We start from the raw sequence: 19,898 nt of genomic DNA on the forward strand, positions 1-19,898 counted from the left end.
ATTTAAAAAGTTTGACAGACAAACAGAACGTCCAAACTCCAAAGCATACAAGCAGAGAATGGCTAGGAGGCTGTCTCATAGAGAGCAATACGGTTTGCCTACCTCCCGCTGAACATTTATCCCACAGCTCCAAAGAACATTAAATGTCTACCTCTTCTGGAAACCAAAAGTCATCTGCCGTCCTTCCTTTTGGCTCTGTCACAGTTAGCTCCATGACTGAATAGCAACGGGTTTTAGTTGACCAACAAATCCCTATCTGAGGTCAGGCTCCTAGGCTCACCATTACGGTAACAGTGAGGAGCCAATTTAAAATATTTACCTGCACGCTTGAGTAAATATTAATTGCAATCATTACTGTAGCTATTTCACAAGTGGGGAAGTCAAGGCACAGAGAGAGGAAATGGTTTGCCCGGAGTCACAAGGAATATTAATAATAATGTCGGAAGGAGAATGTGGTGTTCTGATTCCTTGGTATACTCCTGGCAGCAGGAACGCTCGATCCTCCTTGGAGCACAAACCTCCTTTAAGCCAGACTAAGCAGTTACAACAGCGGTACAGTCATTATAACAGGGTAGACTACCACGCTGCTGGTGACAGACAAGTAGCACACAGCGGAGGACACGATGTGCACAGCAGCAGCTGGCCGGGCTGGCAGCTGGCTGAGCGCGTTTCCGTCAGGCCGTAAACCGGCAGGGCTCCGCTGCATCTAGGCAAGGGCTGTAGGCAAGCCAGCTACGCTGGTGACAGGAGGAGGAAAACCACACCTAACAAAGGCACGTGAGCAGAATGAAGCCTCTGCTGGGAAATGCTTCCCCATGTCTTTCAGGTACTTTTTCTGTGGGGTGCCAGCCATCACAGTGGTTGATCTGGCCTGTTCCGCCACGAGGGGACAGACCGCAGTGCCCTGTGAGGGCATCGCTTTTTTTTCCCTGTGTGCGTAGCAGACTTTCCTGCCAGGCACGTCCCCTGGCTCCCCTGCAGCACTAACACCTTGCCTGTGCTCCATGTGAGCCAGGCAGAGCTGAGCATCACGCTAAATACAGTGTCCAGCCCTGCCCTGCACTCCAGGAGGTTGCAGAGCTGGGCACAGGTCCCAGCAGTGTGCTGTGTGAGCGTGTAAGGCACTGCCTGTCTGCAGAAAGCCCAAGGTGAGGCACAACTGCATGCATGGGCCCACCTGGTCCGGTTTCATCCCATTCCTGCTAGAAAATTTGTTGTCGGCTTTACATGGCAGAAAATTGAAAACTGCTGAATTAAGAGAATGGATACAAATGAAAATACCGTAGAAATCTGTCTTTAACTGGGCTGAAAAAACCACGTGAACGCAGTCATCCTTCTCCTCCCCACAGATGGGCACTACTTCTCTCTTAGGAAAAAAAAACAACAGGAAAGCACAGCAATAATACTGGACTGTTAAAATTTCACTGCTTTTAAATTATTCAACAGCAGATTCAGAAGTTTCAGTAAACTACCATGTTCACAGTAACAAGGCACTACAGAAACAGACCAACTACAGTTGATTAACTATAAACAGAAAAATAAACTACACCTGTCAAATAAAATCAGATTATATCTTATGCCGAGTTATCCTCTTACACTTGCTAACTGCAAAATTCTTTAATTCCCAATCAATCTCCCAAGATACATATTACTGTACCAAAGAATACAATTTGGATTAATTTTCATCCTTTTTCATTGCTTCTGCTTGACTATTCTGCTTAAATGCACCATTATATTGTATCGGGAGTCCATTTTTTTTATTTGGAGAACGGCGTCTAGAGAATGTTATTTATCTTGAAATATTAAAACATTTTGCTATCTACAAGCAAAAAATTTGCAGAGATAACGAGTGCAGGCCTGATCAGCAGTCCACAACTGCAGTCCGTAACCAGATATACCATTTTCCATTCATGAAATTAAATGTTAAGAAATTGAGTATCTGTGAGATTGCAGGAAACAACAGCCCCAGTCAGAACTGAAGCTTTGTTGTCCTTTTTTAGAACTTGATAAATCCAAAACTCTGTTCATCAACCTTAGGGAGAGCGGTAGACTATACACAGGTTATCTACAGTCTCCCTAACTGCTGTGCAATTCATCAGGTCCTTGTCAGAACGCTGTGCAGAGTCCTCTCTCCCCCCCCAAAAACTGGTACTCTTTACAGTAACCCCAACAGCCCGTGCTTTCTCCCTCCTATAGTTTTGCCTTTGCCACCCCAAAAGACTTGTGAAACCTATTTCCACTTTCTTTAAGGTGGGGTTTTGAGTTTAGATACAATGCTCGTTCTTCTTAGAAGTGGTAGCATAAGAAGTGTGAGTGCTGCCAACCTCAGAAAGGCAACGAGAAGCAAAACCACATATACGTATGTTTCTTTTTTCATGAGTACTATGTAGGCCAGTCACTCGATTTTTGAGCTCCTAACATTCATCTCCAGCTCACTGTCAAAACAACAAATCTTGCAGAGTCTCCCAACAGCACCATTGTTGTCTGCCCACAAGCACAAGCCTTGAGCTTCAATTCCCTGAAAACAATACCAAGAGCTCTTTTCCTCGGCAGCCACGTGAGAGGAGAGCTCAGTGTGATCCCTGCAGCAGCTCTGATCAACCTTCTCCTCTCCAAGAGGAATGGAGAAAGGCAGCTTCCTTCAGCCCCTCTCCAGAAAAGCTGGAGAATTCACCAGGACCAGAGGAACAGCTCTAACAGGGGCAAAGTCAGATCCCATCATGATTTTCCACCTGCCTCATCAAAAAGTCTCAGCCTGCACCACTAAAATCAATGGGAATTTTATTCTGGACTAAATTGTAAGAGAAGAGATGGGAAGAAGGAGAAAGAACAATAAAAAAGAGCCTGTATTTCTAAGTTATAGGTCTTATAATACACAGCCTAATCACATTCCGGTGCATGTTGAAGTTGGCATTTTCTTCAGTAATGCAACTAGTTGGCCGTAAAATGGGTACATGGCATTTATTCATGCACATAGAGGGGGAAAATGTTTTTCATACATTTGGGAAAACACACCTTGTCAAGAACTTTCAATACACACCAAGCAAAACACACTTGTTTGCATCACAACATAATCCCAATAGTATTAATCATTCCGTCCTTTATAATTTTAACAGCACAAAGCAGGCATTTCTTTCACCTGTATTGGGGGTAAAGGAGGAGTAAAACGTAGCTCTGAATATATTTTAAGGGTTTTAGGAATAAAAAAATTCCCAAACAACCAGCAGCACCCACCTGCCAGTCTAAGGATTGTACATCTGTCTCATTTCCACTGAACCAGTCTACCGAATTAGCTTTTGCAGAGCACAGCACCAAGTAATGGGGCTGGCACAGCTCACCCCTGTAACAATCCAGCCCCTTCCTAAACCACACTCTGCTCCAGGTGGATGCACAGGACGGAGAGCCAGCCTGCCTTGCTCAACGTACTGCCTTGATGAGTGGCCGAGGGAACTGGGGTTGTTTAGTCTGGAGGAGGCTCAGGGCAGACCTTATTGCTCTCTGCAGCTACCTGAAATGAAGGTGTGGGGAGCTGGGGGTTGGCCTCTTCTCGCAGGTAACTAGTGATAGGGCTAGAGCGAATGGCAAGTTGCACCAGGGGAGGTTCAGGCTGGAAATGAGGAGACATTTCTTCTCAGAAAGAGCAGTCAGGCATTGGAACGGGTTGCCCGGGGCGGTGGTGGAGTCACCGTCCCTGGGCAGGTGCTTAAGGAAAGGCTGGACGTGGTGCTTAGGGACATGGTTTAGTGAGTGACAGTGGTGGTAGGGGGATGGTTGGACCAGGTGATCTTGGAGGGCTTTTCCAACCCTAATGATTCTGTGATTCCACAGTGGTTATGGCAGAGCTCGCCTGCCAGCGAAGCTGCTCCTTGTCCGCTGGCAACTGGCTCATAACCTGGCGCAATGAGCACTCCCTGCAGGAACATAACTGACTCTTCTCGCTCCTGGCCTAGATGCATATTTATTTTTTTGATTAAACTGTTGATTACACATTTCTCACGTTGGAAAAAAATAGTAACAACGTTGCCTTTTATTGCTTACTGTCCTCTTGAAAAGAGATCAGTAAGAAGAGATTTTTAAAAGTCTGCATTTTATAAAACAAGTGGAATTTCTTTTAAAAAACTTGAAGAAGTGGCAGTGTTTTAATACCTGTTGAAGGTTTGGGTATTTATTGCCTGTATTACGCCTACTTTGGGGATCTATTTGTAGTCACACGGCAAGAATTTACGGTTTAACACTCGAGCGAGCCGCTAACGAACCCCCCCCCCTCCCCCCCCGGGATGTACACCGCTCCCTTCCTTACCCAGCGCGCTTTGGCAACCAGCACACAAACACCGCACGCTCACTTCTTCACGGTTCCTTCTCCCCCACCCCAAAAAACACCAGTTGCTGGGGAAGCCAGAAACACGCCAACGCGCCTCGGAAAGGCTCCCCCCGCTGAGCACCGACACCCCCCCAGCGCCCAGCAGCCCGGCTCCCCCTCTCCCCACACATCTTCCCCCCGCCCCCTGCGCGGCGCCATTTCCCCTCAGGCGGCCCCGCCCCAACGGCTCAGCGGCGGCGCGAGCTCCCCGCAACGGCCACCGCCAACGGCCGCAACCGCCCGCCCCCTCAGGCTCCACCCCCCCCACCGAGGCCCCACCCCTCCCGGAGGCTCCACCCCTCGCCGAGGCCCCGCCCCCTCGCCGAGGCCCCGCCCCCTCGCCGAGGCCCCGCCCCCCCCCCCCCCCCCCCCCGCGGAGGCTCCCCCCCCCCCCGTCCCCGGAGCGCCCCCCCCGCCCCCGGCCGTGCCGGAGCGGTTCTCTTTCCGGTCCGCCTCGGCCCCTCGCTTCCGGTTCCGTGCCGCCAAGATGGCGGCGGCCCCTGCGCCCGGCGGGCTGTGAGCGCCGCCCGCCCCGCTCCGCTCCCCTCCCCGCCGACCGCCGCCCCCCGGCCCGGCCCGGCCCCCGGTTCCTCGGCCCCCGGGCCGCCGAGCTCGCTCCTGCCCGGGCTCGAGGCGCCGCCGCCGCCGCCATGGCGCCGGTGCAGCTGGAGAGCAACCAGCTGGTGCCGGCCGGCGGGGGCCCCGCCTCAGCACCGGCCCCGCCGGCCCCCGGCGCCGTGACAGCCGCCGCCAGCCCCGGGTACCGGCTCAGCACCCTCATCGACTTCCTCCTGCACCGCACGTACGCCGAGCTCACCGTGCTGGCAGACCTGTGAGTGCCCCCGAGACCCCCCCTCCTTCCCCGCCGCGTTGTGTCCCGGCCCCGGGGGGCTCCGGGGCTCCTCGCCCCTCTGCCGCCCCCGGAGGTGCCCGGTTCGTGCAGCCCTGCCTCGCACCGGGCGGTGTGCGGGGGTCTGGGGGAAGCTGGGGAGCGCCCTGGCGTAAAGAGGGGGAAGCACCGCGGGGGATGCGGAGCATCCGAGTAGACACCGTGGTCTTAATGCTCGAGTTTGACCCCACGGGACGGCCAGAAAGCCCAGCCGTGGTGTTCCTACTGACGTCAAAATACATGAAACACCTGAAACTGAGGCATTATCTGAGGCATTTTCAGGTGCCGCAGCTCTTGGAGTTACTTAAGCGCTCCTTAAAACAGCACTTGGTTGTTTGGGAGGAAAAGGAAATATTTATGTTTGCTTCACAGTCTGTAGTGTTAATGTAGTTGTGTTTGAAGTGGCAAAACAAAGGAATGATTTTGGGCCAAGGAAAACTTTCCTGAAAGCATTCTGACAGTGAGCGAGCCTCCTTCTCTTTTAGTTTGCTTAACCTTAGAGATGCCTGTGAGGTTTGTGTATGTTTTAAGATGTGACACACAGAGCAAAAGGGAGACAAAAAAACACGTATAGTTCTTGTAAATCACCATAGCTGGCGAGTGTGCAAACAAAGTTTTGCTTACTTGGGGTTAAGAGCGTTCAAACTCTAGAAGAGACAAGGAGTTTTAGTTTACTTTGGAAAAAGCTTCCTAATGTTAGTCAGTATCTCACCTGTATGCTTACGGTATCTGCAGGCAGCAATTGATTCTGTACGCGTTCTTGTAGGAGCGTGTGCCTCTGATGTCTTCTATGCTTGTTTGATGGTGTGGAACTGGTTCTTTTGACTTGAGTGTAATTAAGGTACAAAGTAAATTAGATAGTGTGAGGAACACATGGAAAATGCTTTCAGCACTTTGGTTCACCAGGTAGTTTATAAGCTACATGATGCCTGCTCCAAAAGTGAAGTGAGCTAGAGTTTTCTACTGTATTTCCCTATAAAGTATGGATATGGCTAATAAAAAGCCTGTCTGGAAAGTATTCTTCCTTCCAACAAAATGAGTTCTTGCTCCTTTACCAGCACCAGCCTAGTCCTGGAATGAAAACTAACTGAAACGAGGTGCCTGTAACATCTCCATAACATTATGGTTTACGGGAATACAGTCCTCTCTCCGCAGCAGTATCTGTCGTACAGGTAGCTGATAAAGCTCTGGAGCATAGCATTTTTCCCTTCGAGACTGATGGAAGAGAAACTCACTTCAGGCGAGTCAGTAAGCAGCCAAATTTAACACCCGCTGTAGATGATCTAGGATTGCTACTATGAATTAATTAACGCTTGCCACGGATGCTTACTGAGAATCATAAATTGTGAAGCGCAGGTAGTGGTACTGTACGTGTGGCTCTCCTGGTTCAGCAGAAGTCTTCAGACTTAAATGTTCTTCAAGCTCTTAAATTCATTTGGCCAGTTCCACTTTAACCGGTACAGGACTCCAGCAGGTACCAGCGCTACCGTTGCACACCTGATTCTCCCCGCTGCCCATCCCTCACTGCCTAAACTAGACTGCTTTCTAGAGATGTCAAACATGCAATTTCACTGTATTTAGGAAACATCTGCAATTGTAGAAACTTTGAAATGCTCTTTATAGGTATGTGTAAGTTCTTCATGTACTTAGCTGAAGGTTACTAACAAAATTTCTTTTGTAGTGGTATGAAATATAATGGAACAATAGGTAATACGCTTTTTTTTTCCTTTTTTAATGCAGATTACCAAGAAAGACTGATATGGAAAGGTGAGTTATGATAAGACCGTCTGTAATGCCTGTTAAAATACACAATTTTGTTTGGGATGTTAAGATCAGTATAGAACTGTTTCAATAAAATATCTTTTTCCTAATTTTAGATTTTATGCAAGAAATAAGCCTTGATTGTCTTGCTGTCACTGCATAGCTCCAAGATTTTCCTCAGCATCGATGACAATACTTTTTCTTTTTTTGGGGGGGGGGGGGGGGGGTTGGGGCTCTTTTTTTGCACAGTTCGGTAACCTGCTGTTGTTGTTATAATAGGTGAAATCTGTTAAAGGGCATTTTTCTCTTAATGGCAGTGAAGTGACAGTAAATCTAACATGAAAGGGAGCTGGAGAACCTAAATAGATTCTAGTTAGTGTGATAAAGAAACATTTTGATCAGAAGTAGCAGTTCAGCAATGGAGACAAGGTAAAAACTTCTTTTCTGCCTTTTCCTGTGTTACCTGTCTTTCTTATCATAAGATACCATTTAAGAGAGCCATGTTCTTTACCTGTTCTGTGTGGTTTTGCATTATTAAGATTATTAGAAAGCAAGTGTAAGAGAGCAGAACAGGCCTTCCTTTTCAGAATGTCCACCATCCCCTCTCCCAAAGATCAATGAACTTGATTTGCTTTTTGTCTCTTTGAATAAATTTTATGAAATATTATTTATTCTTTTGAATAAACTTTCCTTTATTATTTGCATTAACACTCTTATTGACCTAATTTTCTTTGGAGACATATAACAGCAATGATATTCCTAAGAATGCCAATAAAGAATTCCGTGTACCAGGATCATTATTGAATCAATTATCTCAAATTTTCCGAAACTCTCATAACCTGTTGTGAAATTGATCCCGTTTTCAGAAAATCATAACCTGGGATGATTCCTTGCACCTCCTTTTTCTTTTCCTATGCATAATATTTTATAAAGAAAAACAATCTATTTGTATTGAAAAATTTCACCATATTTACTGAAGCTATGACATTTGGCTTGGGTCCAGAGCTCCCTCTTACTCACGTGGGGGCTTCCCTACTGCGTGGGGCACACAGGGTTGAAGTAACATGTTTGGCTTATTTTCTTTTACCTGTATTCTATTAAGACTGTCTTGAATGGTCACAGAGGATGTCCTGCAGCTGAAAGCATCTTGAAGCTAAATGTTTGCATCCATGTTAACTTTGACTTATTTAGCTCTTCTTGATGAAATGGCTTTCCAGCTCCGAAGGACATCTCTTAAGGGGGATGGCTTAACTACCCAAATTATTCTATTTTTTCCTAACTTTGAGAGCTGCAATGGCAGCAGTAGCTGTGCTTTAAGCACTGTTTCTTGAAGCTAGCCTAGGGACATGGCATACATACTTTGATGAAGATGTGATGATCTTATCCTCTAATAAAGTTCACATAAAATCTAAATTCTTTACTACGGTGCCAAGCTAAGAGAAGCTATGAAAAGAAAAACTGATAGAAAATTATGAATATTAATATAATATCGGCTTTTCTTTGCAAAGCATCATTTATTAGCATAATTATCACTGATAGGAATAAATCACCCTTGAAGTCTTTTTCTGTCGAGAAAGCAATTGGATTAAAAACCATAATGTGGTGTAAAATAATGTTGAATTCTAGGGAAAATCCAGGGAGTTTCTTCTTGGTATTAGCAACTGTTTTGCTCAGTACTGTCATCTTTTCCTTTATCCTCCAATAGTGTAATGCATGTGAAATTGTTTTTCTAAATACAGTAATGCCTGTATAAGATTTTTAACTGGAACCTGGATTACAATGCCTTTGCAAGGCCCTGTCTTCTTTTGTTGGCAAATGGAAGGTAGAACCTTATGCCTGTGTTTGTCAACAAACACTTCCTGTTACTATTCTTCCAACAACTATATAAACACAGTTTTCCTAAAACCTAGAATTTTCCCTCTTTTTTTTCCCTCTAGTTAGTGAACCAGTCTGTTACTTTCTCAAATTTGCAGGAAAGGATATCATCCACATGAGAAGATTTTTAAAGAGAACCAAGTTCAGAACTGTTGTAAAAATGGGTTATTCATAACTTCAACAGCAGCACAATTGCCTATTTTTTGTGAAACACTTATTTTTCATTCCTTAATGACAAAATGGCTGCTTTTTCACTTGTTTCGTAGGCATACGTAATTTTGGTTTGCAAGGTGCTTCAGAGATATCTGGCCCAAACCTCTGCCTGAAGTAAAAGACAGTTTCAAAGTTGGTTCAGTTTGCTCAGAGTCATGTCCAGTTGAGTTTTAATATCTTCAAGGATAGAATTCCTGCAATCTTTCTGGGCAGCCTGCTTCAGTCTTTGACTAACTCATTGTGGTTTTGGTATTTTTTTTTATTATTATTCTTTTTGCTTTCCTAATATATATAAGTAGTGTTCCCATGTTGTAGTTTGTGGCTGTCTTTCCTTATCCTTTTGATAGAGTCTATGTCCATCTTATAACACCCCTTTAGATATTTGAAGACAGCAGGAGTATCTCACTGTAACCTTCACTTCAGCAAATGCGAACACAGTTTCCTCAGCTGCTCTTTGTTTCTCATGTGTTCTAGCCCCTAACCATACTTCTGTATGGTGGTATGGTGATAATTTTTCTAGGCTAGGGAGTTAAAACTGGGCATAGTGCTTCAGATGCAGTCTGACAAGTGCTGACTCAAGGCAAATAATCACTTCCCTTGAGCTAGGCTGGGTTTATGCTAATACAGCCTGCTGTTGTTGCAAGAGCACGTTGCTGATGCCTGTTCACCTGTCCACAAGGACCCTCAGGTCCATTTCTGCATATCTGCCCAGCTGCTGCATCGTCTTCAGCCTCTGCGGTTACATGAGGTTGTTTGGTTACACATACAGGGCTTTGCATGTTTTCTTTGCCTCATGAGGTTCTGTGGTGGTTTTACCCTGCTGGGCAGCTGACTTCCACCATGGTTATGCTCTCACTCCCCCTCCTTGAATGAAAAAGGGGAGCAAATACAATGGAGGGGGTTCAAGGGTTGAGATAAGGACGGGGAGATCACTCACCGATTATTGTCACATGCAAAACAGACTCAGCACAGGGAGATTAGAGAAATTTATTGCCTATCACTAGCAGACTAAAACAGAGAGAAACTAAAAGCAAAACAAAACCACCTTCCCCCTCCATTCACCACCTTCCACCTCCTCCCCCCGAGCAGCACAGGGGAACGGGCAATGGGGGCTGGGGTCAGTCCCTGACGCTTTGTGGGGTCCCTCCCACGGGATGCCGTCCTTCCCGAACTGAGCCTGCGGGGGCTGCCCACAGGCAGCAGCTCTTCCAGCACTGCTCCCACACGGCTCCGTACCACGGGGTCCATCCATCCCCCAGGAGCAAACTGCTCCAGCACGGGTCCCCCACGGGCGGGCGGCAGCTCCCCCCAGACCCCCTGCTCCTGCGTGGGCTCCTCTCCACGGGCTGCAGCTCCGGCCCGGGGCCTGCTCCTGCGGGGGCTCTCCATGGGCCGCAGCCTCCTCCAGGCCACATCCACCTGCTCCACGTGGGCTCCTCCACGGGCTGCGGCGTGGAGATCTGCTCCGTGTGGGACCCATGGGCTGCAGGGGGACAGCCTGCTCCACCGGGGGCCTCTCCCTGCACAGGCCGCAGGGGAACTGCTGCTGCCTGCCTGGAGCACCTCCTGCCCTCCTGCTGCACTCACCTGGGGGGCTGCAGGGCTGCTTCCCTCACAATTTCTCACCCCTCCCCCAGCTGCTGTTGCATGGCGTTGTTTCCCTTCCCTAAATCTGCTCTCCCAGAGTCCCACCCAGCGTCGCTCCCTGGCTCTGGCCAGCAGCAGGTCCCTTTGGAGCTGTCTGGAGCTGGCTCTGCTCTGACATGGGGCAGCTGCTGGGCTCTGCTCACAGAGGCCACCCCTGCACCCTCCTTGCTACCAGTTCCTTGCCAAGTAAACCCAGTACAGATTCATGTCAACCAATTCCTCTGTCCAACTGAGGTCCTTTGTTTGCTCTGTCCAGTTTGACATGACCTGCAAGTTCTCAAAGGGTGCTTTCCTTCACATCATACAGGTTGTTGATGGAAGTGTGAAGTTGTATTGGCCCTAGTGTTGACCCTTAAGGAAGATAAGTAGTAACCACCATTAAGGAAATCCAGCTGGCAGCCAGTCAGGCTTTCATGTCTGGCACTTATATATTTCATGTGTTACCAACTTGGCTGCAAGGATACTACGGGTGGTCTTGTCAAAAGCTGTGGAAAAGGCATTGTAAATACATCTCTTGCTCTCCCCTTGATCACGGAGCTGGCTATCCTGTGGAAGGCAATTGTGTTGTTCAGGGATGGTTTGTCCTTGGCAGATCTGCACTGACGGTTCCCAAACTGCTTTCATGATTGTTGCTTACCTGGACGTAGCTTCTGGAAAGATTTTCTACATAATATGTCTTGTTAACTGAGCTTAGGCTGACTGGCACATAGGTCCCTGAATCCTTCTTCTTGAAGGCTGGCGTGTTGTTTGCCTTTTTCCAGTCATTAAGACCTCATCACTGTGGCCTTTTGAAAATTACGGAGCTACTTTACGGTGGAACGGGTCAATTCCCTCAGCACTTTTGGATGCAGCCCGTCTGCTCCAATGGACTTCAGTATTTCAGGCTTGCTTAAGTGGTCCTTAACCTGGTATTCTTCTACTGTAGCTAATGCTTCACTCCCCCATACGATGCCACTAGGCTAAAGGATGTGAAATATCTGAGATCAGAACTTAGCAGTAAAGACCAAGGCAAAGAATGTACTCAGTATCATGGCTTTTTCCATGTCAATTGTATCTTGCTCTGCTGAGCACTGGATTTTCGTTTCCTTAGTCTTTTGCTGCTGATGTGCCTATAGAAGTCCTTGTTGACTTTCATCTGTTGCTAGTTTTGCTTCTGAGTTCTGATTTTCCTACACTTGTTGCTGTATGCTTGAACAGCTCTTGTGTTTTGCCCTCTCCCACCTTCTTTGTGCTTCCTATTTGCATTGTTTTGTCAGGGGTTTCCTGTTCAGTCAAGCTGGCCTCTGCCAAACCTGCTCAGCTTTCTGCTCATTGGAATAGACTTTGTTAGAAACAAAGCATTTGTGATTTTTGTTTATATTAAAGATGAATTATTTTGAAGGGTTTCTTAAATGTGGTCACTAAAAAGCTTTTTAATGTGCTCTGCTTTGCATTTATAGGACTTGTTAATGTATTCTTTCCTGAAGTTTTATCTTCCTTGAACAATTTCATTTTTTTTATGCAACCCAACATAAGGTTCTGTATCTGTAATGAAGAATGAAAGAACACAGAAAAATTGGAAAAACTCTTTGGGTTCTTGGTAGAGGCGTAGATGGATGTGAATTCCCAGTGCAATTGTGATTTAGGCGTGATAGCCATGATTATGGAAGTTGGATTATCTCAAATAGAAGTAACAAGCCTTCTATAATTTCGTATAGTGGTATTAATGAAGCAGTTACTGGAACACTGTACTTTTAAAAATATTTTTTGTCATTAAATTGCAGTGCTTTTTTCTGTTGTTTTTTTTTTTTGTTTTTTTTTTTTTGTGGATACCCTTTGGTTTCCAGCCACGGAACATGAGTTTGAATTTTTCTTGCTGTCATGGCTTTTTCACCACAGATGTTGGGTTGACATAACTACTTCTAGATTTTAGCAACTTCTCTGGTTAATTTTTTGGGGAGATTTCTCACATTCTAAAGTCTCACTGTAGTCATCTTCCAAATACCACTATGTTTTTGTTAACCTTAAAAAATTTTTAACATCTTGCTTTGATTACTGTAGTTACTGTACTATTAGAGCAATACTTACACAGCAGCTTGTCTATCACATGAAAAATTCGTATCGGGCTGGATGGCATTCTAAAATACATAGTCTGGAATGAAGAGAAGTTATTGACTTAATGCCCTAGTTTTTGGATGAGGCTTATAGTATGTAATGCAAGAGACTGAACCAGATGGTATTAGTGGTACTTCTGGCCTAAACAGTCACCTGCTACAATCAGATTGTGCTTTATGTATTACACAAAAGGGTTTACCTCGTTACACCAACACTTAGCAGGAACAGACTCTATCTGTGTTACGAGTATGTATTTTACAGGTTAGGATCAGAAGGAGATACAAGTTCTGTTTGGTAGAGGCTAATATCCGTTGTGGTGAGGAATGTTCTTTTTGTCCGCTTGCTCTTGTTACTTTAAACTTAATCACAAAAGGTATACAAATAATGATGTTGAGTTCACTAGAGAATTGTTTCTCTTAAAATTAGTAATTAATTCATATGAGTATGCTTTTTTGTTTCCCCAGACAGTCTTGGCTGGTTAGAATCTCTGCACGTTGTTAGCGTATACATGCTCAAAATAGTGAGCTAAATAATTCTTTATCATTGCAATTTTTATTTATTTGAATGCTGGTTTAATGTCTGTTTGTTTCTTGTTTTTGCAGAAAAATAGAAATAGTACAGTTTGCAAGCCGCACTCGTCAACTGTTTGTTCGTCTGTTAGCCTTAGTCAAATGGGCTAATAATGCTGGAAAGGTGGAAAAATGTGCGGTAAGTTAGCAACAGAGTTTGGTATGGAATAATCTTTAGTACTGTGGGATTTTGGTACACTCTAACTTTTCCTTGCTATGGAAGTTTAAAACAAACCCAAACTTGTATTTCATAGGCAAATGTATACTAAGTGACAACCAGTTTCCTTCTATTAAAAAAATCTATAATAGTGTCTCTTAACAGTTCATGTTCCCAAAAACTCAGTGGCAGCAAATGAAAAAGGCATGTCTGCACGTAGTTTCTAAGAGTGCTCGGGGGTTTGGTGATAGGATGGGGAAGATGGCGATCTCAGTGTGTTAGTTCTTATCATTTTCATCCTGTTCTTGGTTAAATATGAGTAAAGCCCAGAATGTTGCAAACCAAACACCAAGCCTGGAGTGATGACAAACAAGTTTGGTAGCATTCCGGTAGCAATCATCAGATAAAGAACTCTGAGGCTTCACAGATCCTCCGCAGCATCAGAAATGGCATGCAGATTTAAAGTGTCCTCAGCATCTGAATGTAAGAAATGGCCAGAGCATTCATTCTTTGTTTTACAGACAGTGTTTTACAGTGATTACTTGAATGGGAAGGAAGTAACGGATAGGGATAGAACCATCTCAGTCCTATGTGCTCTAGATGAGCTGAATGTAAAGAGCCATCGACTTGTGGATTTTTTGACATTCTTTTTCCTCCCCCTTGTCTTCTACAGATGATATCAAGTTTTTTAGATCAGCAAGCCATTCTGTTTGTGGACACTGCTGATCGTCTGGCATCTCTAGCTAGAGATGCTTTGGTTCATGCTCGTCTACCTAGTTTTGCTATCCCATATGCAATTGATGTTCTGACAACTGGATCATACCCACGCCTGCCTACCTGCATTAGGGTAAATAATGTTACAATATGTTTTGGGGTGAGAGGGATCCCTGTCAAATGCATGCTAATGAAACTAATTTTCTGATACGTGCAAATGGAAGTGTAGTTTAATACAGGCATAATGCCAAGTCTCTGTAGTGTCAGTTTCTGACAGAGCGCTTCCTATTTCAAAAAGTTTTCCTTTCCCAGTAAAACATTCTTTCAGTTTAAACTAGTTCTGCTCTAGGGTAAGTATAACAGCAAGTTTTCATTCTTTATCTATTTGTACATGCTAAGACACCATCCCAGAAAAACATGGTGTAAAAATTAGATATTCTGATCATCTGATATTCTCTGTTTTGGCTATAGCATATTGTATTTGGAAATGTACTGAACTACTCACTCATCTCTTTAATGTTGCTGCCTTTTCTTACTGATTAAATGCAAAATAAGAAGATTTGTGAAGAAATATAAACAGCAGTATCTGTGACTTAGACTTATAGCTACAGATAAGGAATGGCTTTCAACTGTTAGTATTTAAAAATGAGTTTAGCCTGTTGTAAGGCCAAGAATTGTTTTGACTGATCCAAGATGATCAGTTTTATTCCATGATCAGTCTCGGGTGAAATGTAAATAACTGGGGGGGGAGAGGGAAACACCTTTCCTCAGCTGTAATGGCTTGTAGTGTTCATATTTTCAGACTTCTGGTCTGATTAGTTTCCATCATTGCTTCTGGTAATGTATTAGATGTGTTTGAGATATGTAGATTATTTCGTGTTTATTTTAACAGGATAAAATTATCCCTCCTGACCCAATTACAAAGAGTGAAAAGCAAACCACCCTTCATCAGCTAAACCAGATTCTTCGACATCGACTAGTGACTACAGATCTCCCTCCCCAGTTGGCAAATCTTACAGTTGGTAAGAACTCGAATTACTTCTTGAAGAACAGTTTGTTTCCAACTGACTTAAAATTGTTGCTTTAGTGCTTTTTTTTTTTTTAAAAAAAAAAAAAAGGCTAAAAGCTGAAGTGAGATTGTTAGGCAATCATCAGGCATGTTTGATCTATAAAACTGGGATTTTGTCTCTGCATGTCAAATTATGTCTTTTCCTGTATTGAAAAATGAGGACACCCAGAATCTTTCTGAAATATTTACTTTCAAACAGAAATCTTTTGCAGGTGGTAGCAAAAGGTTGTAGACACTGTCTTGCCCTTTCAACAAGTGTATTATGAAAGGTTCTCCCCTTCTTTTAAGACAATACTGTAACAAATAGAGATGCTCATTTCCTGGTCCATGTTAAACCTAACAATGTGACGGCTTTGCCTTAAGTTACTTTAAAAATGCAATATAATTAAACTGTTAGGTGTTTCTTGTAGAAACTTGGAATTTTAGCTTAAATAAGTTACTCAAATGTTGCTTTTTTTAGTCTGTTTTGATATTCATCTTCACGCATGAAATCTGTTCATATTTCTGCACACATTTTGTTCTGTGGCTCATTGCAGCTCCAGATCTCTTAATTATAGAGATCTGTTTTGAGATCTCTGTTTTCATTTAGCCTAAGTAGTGATAGACATTATGATGACGTTTTTTGTCTTTTTTTTTTTTATTTTACAGGCAGGGTGGCTATAAACTAGATTATTACAGAATCACAGACAGAAAATAGGTCTGGAGTGGACTTAGTCCATATTTTTTACTAAGACAAAATTAGCCACATATAAATCATACCCCACAGATCTAGACTGAAGCTGTTTCTGAAAAATCATAGTAATAGTTTTCACTGATTCCTATGTAAACACTTGCAATACCAATATTAAAGCCTTTTTTTGTCTTAACTGTAGTGTAAATGAGTCTTCAGATTGTTTAGTTAACATTTCAATGATTAGTAGTTTCTGGTTTGGATTTACTTTGTTTTTAGAGCATGTCTGGTATGCTTCAGAATCTGCAACTTTGAGTTTAAATGGTTAAAATTTCAGTAGGAATTTTTCTAAATTTCAAGAATTGTAAAGGTGTGTATATATGACATATTTTGTTAGGTGATTAAAAAGATTTACCCACAGTTTATATTAATGACTTGCGCCAAATAGTCTGCTTTGCTACTCATTCCCTTTATGACCTAACTTACATAGTTTTGGCCATCTTTGTTCCCAGCTCTTAAAACTGATAGCAGTGTTTACAAAAGTGTAAGGACATACGTGTCAATTGCATAAATAGCGTATATAATCTTTGCTTGTCTGCATACATATAAATTGTGCAAAAGTGTATCTTCCCTACATAAAAATGACGTTAAAATATCTTAATGTTAAGTAAATGGTTTGCAGTGACATAACGTGTTTCCAGTGCTAGCCTGGACTTTTTGTTTGTGAACCTCTTTTGGATATTGCTTCAAGTATTAGTTATTGAGATAGCAAAGAATTGGAAAATTAAGGTAGACATTTTGTTTACGTAACTTCACATGTTAGCAGTCAGCTCAATGTTACTCTGTGTTAAAGTAGCACAAATGTTAAATTATCCTGACTAACGTACTGCTGTGCAAGACAGTTGGGTGCTTCTGTCCATGCTGCTTATTGGTGCTGGTCCTGTTACATAGCAGCTGTCAAGTCTTCAGAGTGGAACAGAAACATATGCAGCAGAGCAAAGATTACAGGGAATCTTTACAGATTACAGGAATCCATGTGAGTGCCAGGAGCTACTACATTGATATTATCACAGAATAGCTTGGGTTGGAAGGGATCTTAAAGAACATCCAGTTCCAACCCCCCTGCCATGGGCAGGGACACCTCCCACCAGACCAGGCTGCCCAAAGCCCCATCCAGCCTGGCCTTGAGCACCTCCAGGGATGGGGCATCCACAGCTTCTCTGGGCAGCCTGTGCCAGGGCCTCACCACCCTCTGAGTAAAGAATTTCATCCTTAACATCTAATCTAAATTTCCCCTCCTTTAGTTTAAAGCTATTACCCCTTCACTCCTATCACTGTCTGCTCATGTAAAAGGCATCTTGTAAGACTGAGGAAAATAAAACATTTTTTTCTTCCTTAGCCAATGGCCGTGTGAAATTCCGAGTTGAGGGGGAGTTTGAGGCCACCTTGACTGTGATGGGTGATGACCCTGACATCCCCTGGCGCCTTCTCAAACTGGAAATTTTGGTTGAAGACAAGGAAACTGGTGGTAATAATAATAATATTTACATTTTAATTTTAATGTGATGTTTATCTCTGGTACAGCAAATCTTGTTTATACACTGTCTTGCGTATCACAACTTGAGATAATGAAGCTGCATATAGATGTCTATTTTTCACCATACGCTATATGCTTTTGATACCAGTAGTAGTCTGTGACGTTACGGTAGACTGAGTAAAATTTTCAGAGTAAACCAAGGATTGCATTACTTTGTTAGAAGTTCTAGCATGGCAATTGCTTGGTACAGTTGTGTCTCTTTTTATAATTTATTAATTTATTTTTTAAATAATCTGTTATTTAAAATACCTGCATTCCTGATGTCTTATGAATTATTTTTAACTCATGAAAGATGGTCGAGCCTTGGTTCACAGTATGCAGATCAACTTCATCCATCAGTTGGTCCAGTCACGGCTGTTTGCTGATGAAAAGCCACTTCAGGACATGTACAGCTGTCTGCGTATCCTTCTGAAAGTTGATTCTGAATAAGTTGTGTAATGTAGCCTTACCCTTTCTAGTAGCTGGAAGTCAAGAAAGATGGATGCCCTATTAAGCTAAGGGGAAATGTCTGGAAGTAGAGTAAAAAGTGATGGCTTTGGAGATGTTATTCTCAGTTGCCCGTATATAAAAAAATTTATTTTACACACTTAACAAAGGTGAGGTGCTTGAAACATCAGGCTGTACAGTAAGTCAGTGAAGCAGCAGCTGTTTGCATGTGCTGATTTTGGAGATGGAATACAGTGCTGCATTAAAGGTGTGTGAGCTGACAATTCTTCCTGTAGAACTGTAGTTCTACAGTATGGTGGTGCGTTGACTATATTGCACCTGTACAAAAAATAAAATAGGATATAGCGTGTTCAGAAAATAGTGCAGTGCCTTTCTATATGCAAAGGACAAATTATTTGTCAATATGAAATCATTTTCAATGAAACAGTTTCTGCAGAAACAAAAACAGTCGTGTTACTTACAGGTGACCATGGAAGATGGCTAGTGGTAGATGGTTAGGCTTAGTGGTAACTGTAGGGTGAACTGTATTTCTTTATTAGTAATCTTCTTTTCCAAAAAAAAATGGTGAATTGAAATCTCTGAAACAAAGCTATTGTGACACTCCTGTCTAACAACACGTCCAAGGTAAGAGGTTAAAAAACAAACAAAAAAAACCTTGGATTCTGTTTATGTGTGTTTATCTCCGGATTAGTTTGTTAGTATGTTTTCAGGTAGCATCTCGTCTGACTTTTGTGACAAGTGGATTTAGATAACATACAGAAATGGATTTATGTAGTTTACAGACTCTTTGGATGTGTTCTATTTTCTTAACTCCATTCCTCAGACTCCTTCTGCTTAGCGCTTCAGTTGGAAGTCTTGCATTCACAAACACTAATGCTGATTCGAGAGCGCTGGGGTGACCTAGTGCAAGTGGAGCGATACCATGCAGGAAAGTGCCTCTCGCTCTCTGTTTGGAAGTAAGTTGATCTAAAATGGGCTGTTAACAATAAATGAAGCAATAGGAGTGTTTTCATTTACCCAGCTTGAGCCAGAATTTTCAGAACTGTATTTTCTCCTTGACGTGGGACTCTGAGATTCCTGTTATTAAGTACCTAAATGTGTTGCTGTACTTACAAAGAAGTGAGTGGTATACATGAGAACAGTGGATGCAGTCATAAAATCAGCTTGTATTTATGTGAATATATAAATAAACGGACAATTTTAGTCAGTCTTTCACTATAGCTATTGCTTGACTTACACTAGATAAAATAAATATATATATATATAATCCAAGGGCTCTTCCAATTCCTATGTTGAATTTGTAGCCATCTAAAACTTATGTGGGTCTAGTTTACTAACTTTTCTGCATTAAAAGGTTAAACTAAAATGTTTTCTCAGTTCAACTTACATAATATTTATGCAGAACTCTCAGAATCAAGGATTAGCTACTGGAAAGCATATTTCCTGCTACTCCCAATTACATGTTTTAATTTTTCTCTTTATTTTAAGCCAACAGGTGCTTGGCAGGAAAACAGGGACTGCTTCTGTTCATAAGGTCACTATTAAGATTGATGAGACTGATGTTTCAAAACCCTTGCAAATATCTCATGAACCTCCACTGCCAGCCTGTGATTCCAAACTGATGGAAAGAGCCATGAAGGTAAAAGTTTGCTTTGCCATAGTCATCTAGATTTATAAATCAGCAACTTAAAAACGTTTGTTCTGCTTTGATTCTGAGCAGTACTAAGATTTACATTCATGTTACTCTAGGTCACAGTGTGTTATGTTGTGACTGTAAATTGTTGTTACAAACCAGTGGTCTTCACTTTCTTTAAAGTTACACCTATTTTTCAGTGC

General features: G+C 43.0%; 1 protein-coding gene and 1 long non-coding RNA gene across 6 annotated transcripts in view; one reads left to right on the top strand and one right to left on the bottom strand.

Moving 5' to 3' along the window:
* LOC308178752 overlaps window positions 1-228 on the bottom strand; it is a 44,141-nt gene extending 43,913 nt beyond the window's left edge. For 2 of the 5 annotated variants that reach the window (XR_013939945.1, XR_013939946.1), the window contains exon 1: window positions 152-209. This is a non-coding gene — a long non-coding RNA (uncharacterized lncRNA). Of the gene's footprint in view, window positions 1-102 lie in introns of all 5 variants that reach the window. The other 3 variants (XR_013939943.1, XR_013939944.1, XR_013939947.1) reach the window with 3 other exon arrangements.
* A 4,594-nt stretch (window positions 229-4,822) lies between these two features.
* The window catches only part of MED14 (mediator complex subunit 14), a 61,700-nt gene continuing 46,624 nt past the window's right edge, over window positions 4,823-19,898 (top strand). Inside the window, exons 1-9 of the mRNA XM_080583355.1 lie at window positions 4,823-5,192; window positions 6,990-7,016; window positions 13,442-13,547; window positions 14,239-14,412; window positions 15,172-15,301; window positions 17,418-17,546; window positions 17,908-18,015; window positions 18,886-19,018; window positions 19,551-19,701. Coding sequence (XP_080439481.1) covers window positions 5,011-5,192; window positions 6,990-7,016; window positions 13,442-13,547; window positions 14,239-14,412; window positions 15,172-15,301; window positions 17,418-17,546; window positions 17,908-18,015; window positions 18,886-19,018; window positions 19,551-19,701 — 1,140 coding nt within the window. The 5' untranslated portion in view covers window positions 4,823-5,010. The remainder of the gene's footprint in view (window positions 5,193-6,989; window positions 7,017-13,441; window positions 13,548-14,238; window positions 14,413-15,171; window positions 15,302-17,417; window positions 17,547-17,907; window positions 18,016-18,885; window positions 19,019-19,550; window positions 19,702-19,898) is intronic.

This window comes from Anser brachyrhynchus (assembly GCF_964034855.1).
Source record: "Anser brachyrhynchus genome assembly, chromosome: 1".
NCBI lineage: Eukaryota > Metazoa > Chordata > Aves > Anseriformes > Anatidae > Anser > Anser brachyrhynchus.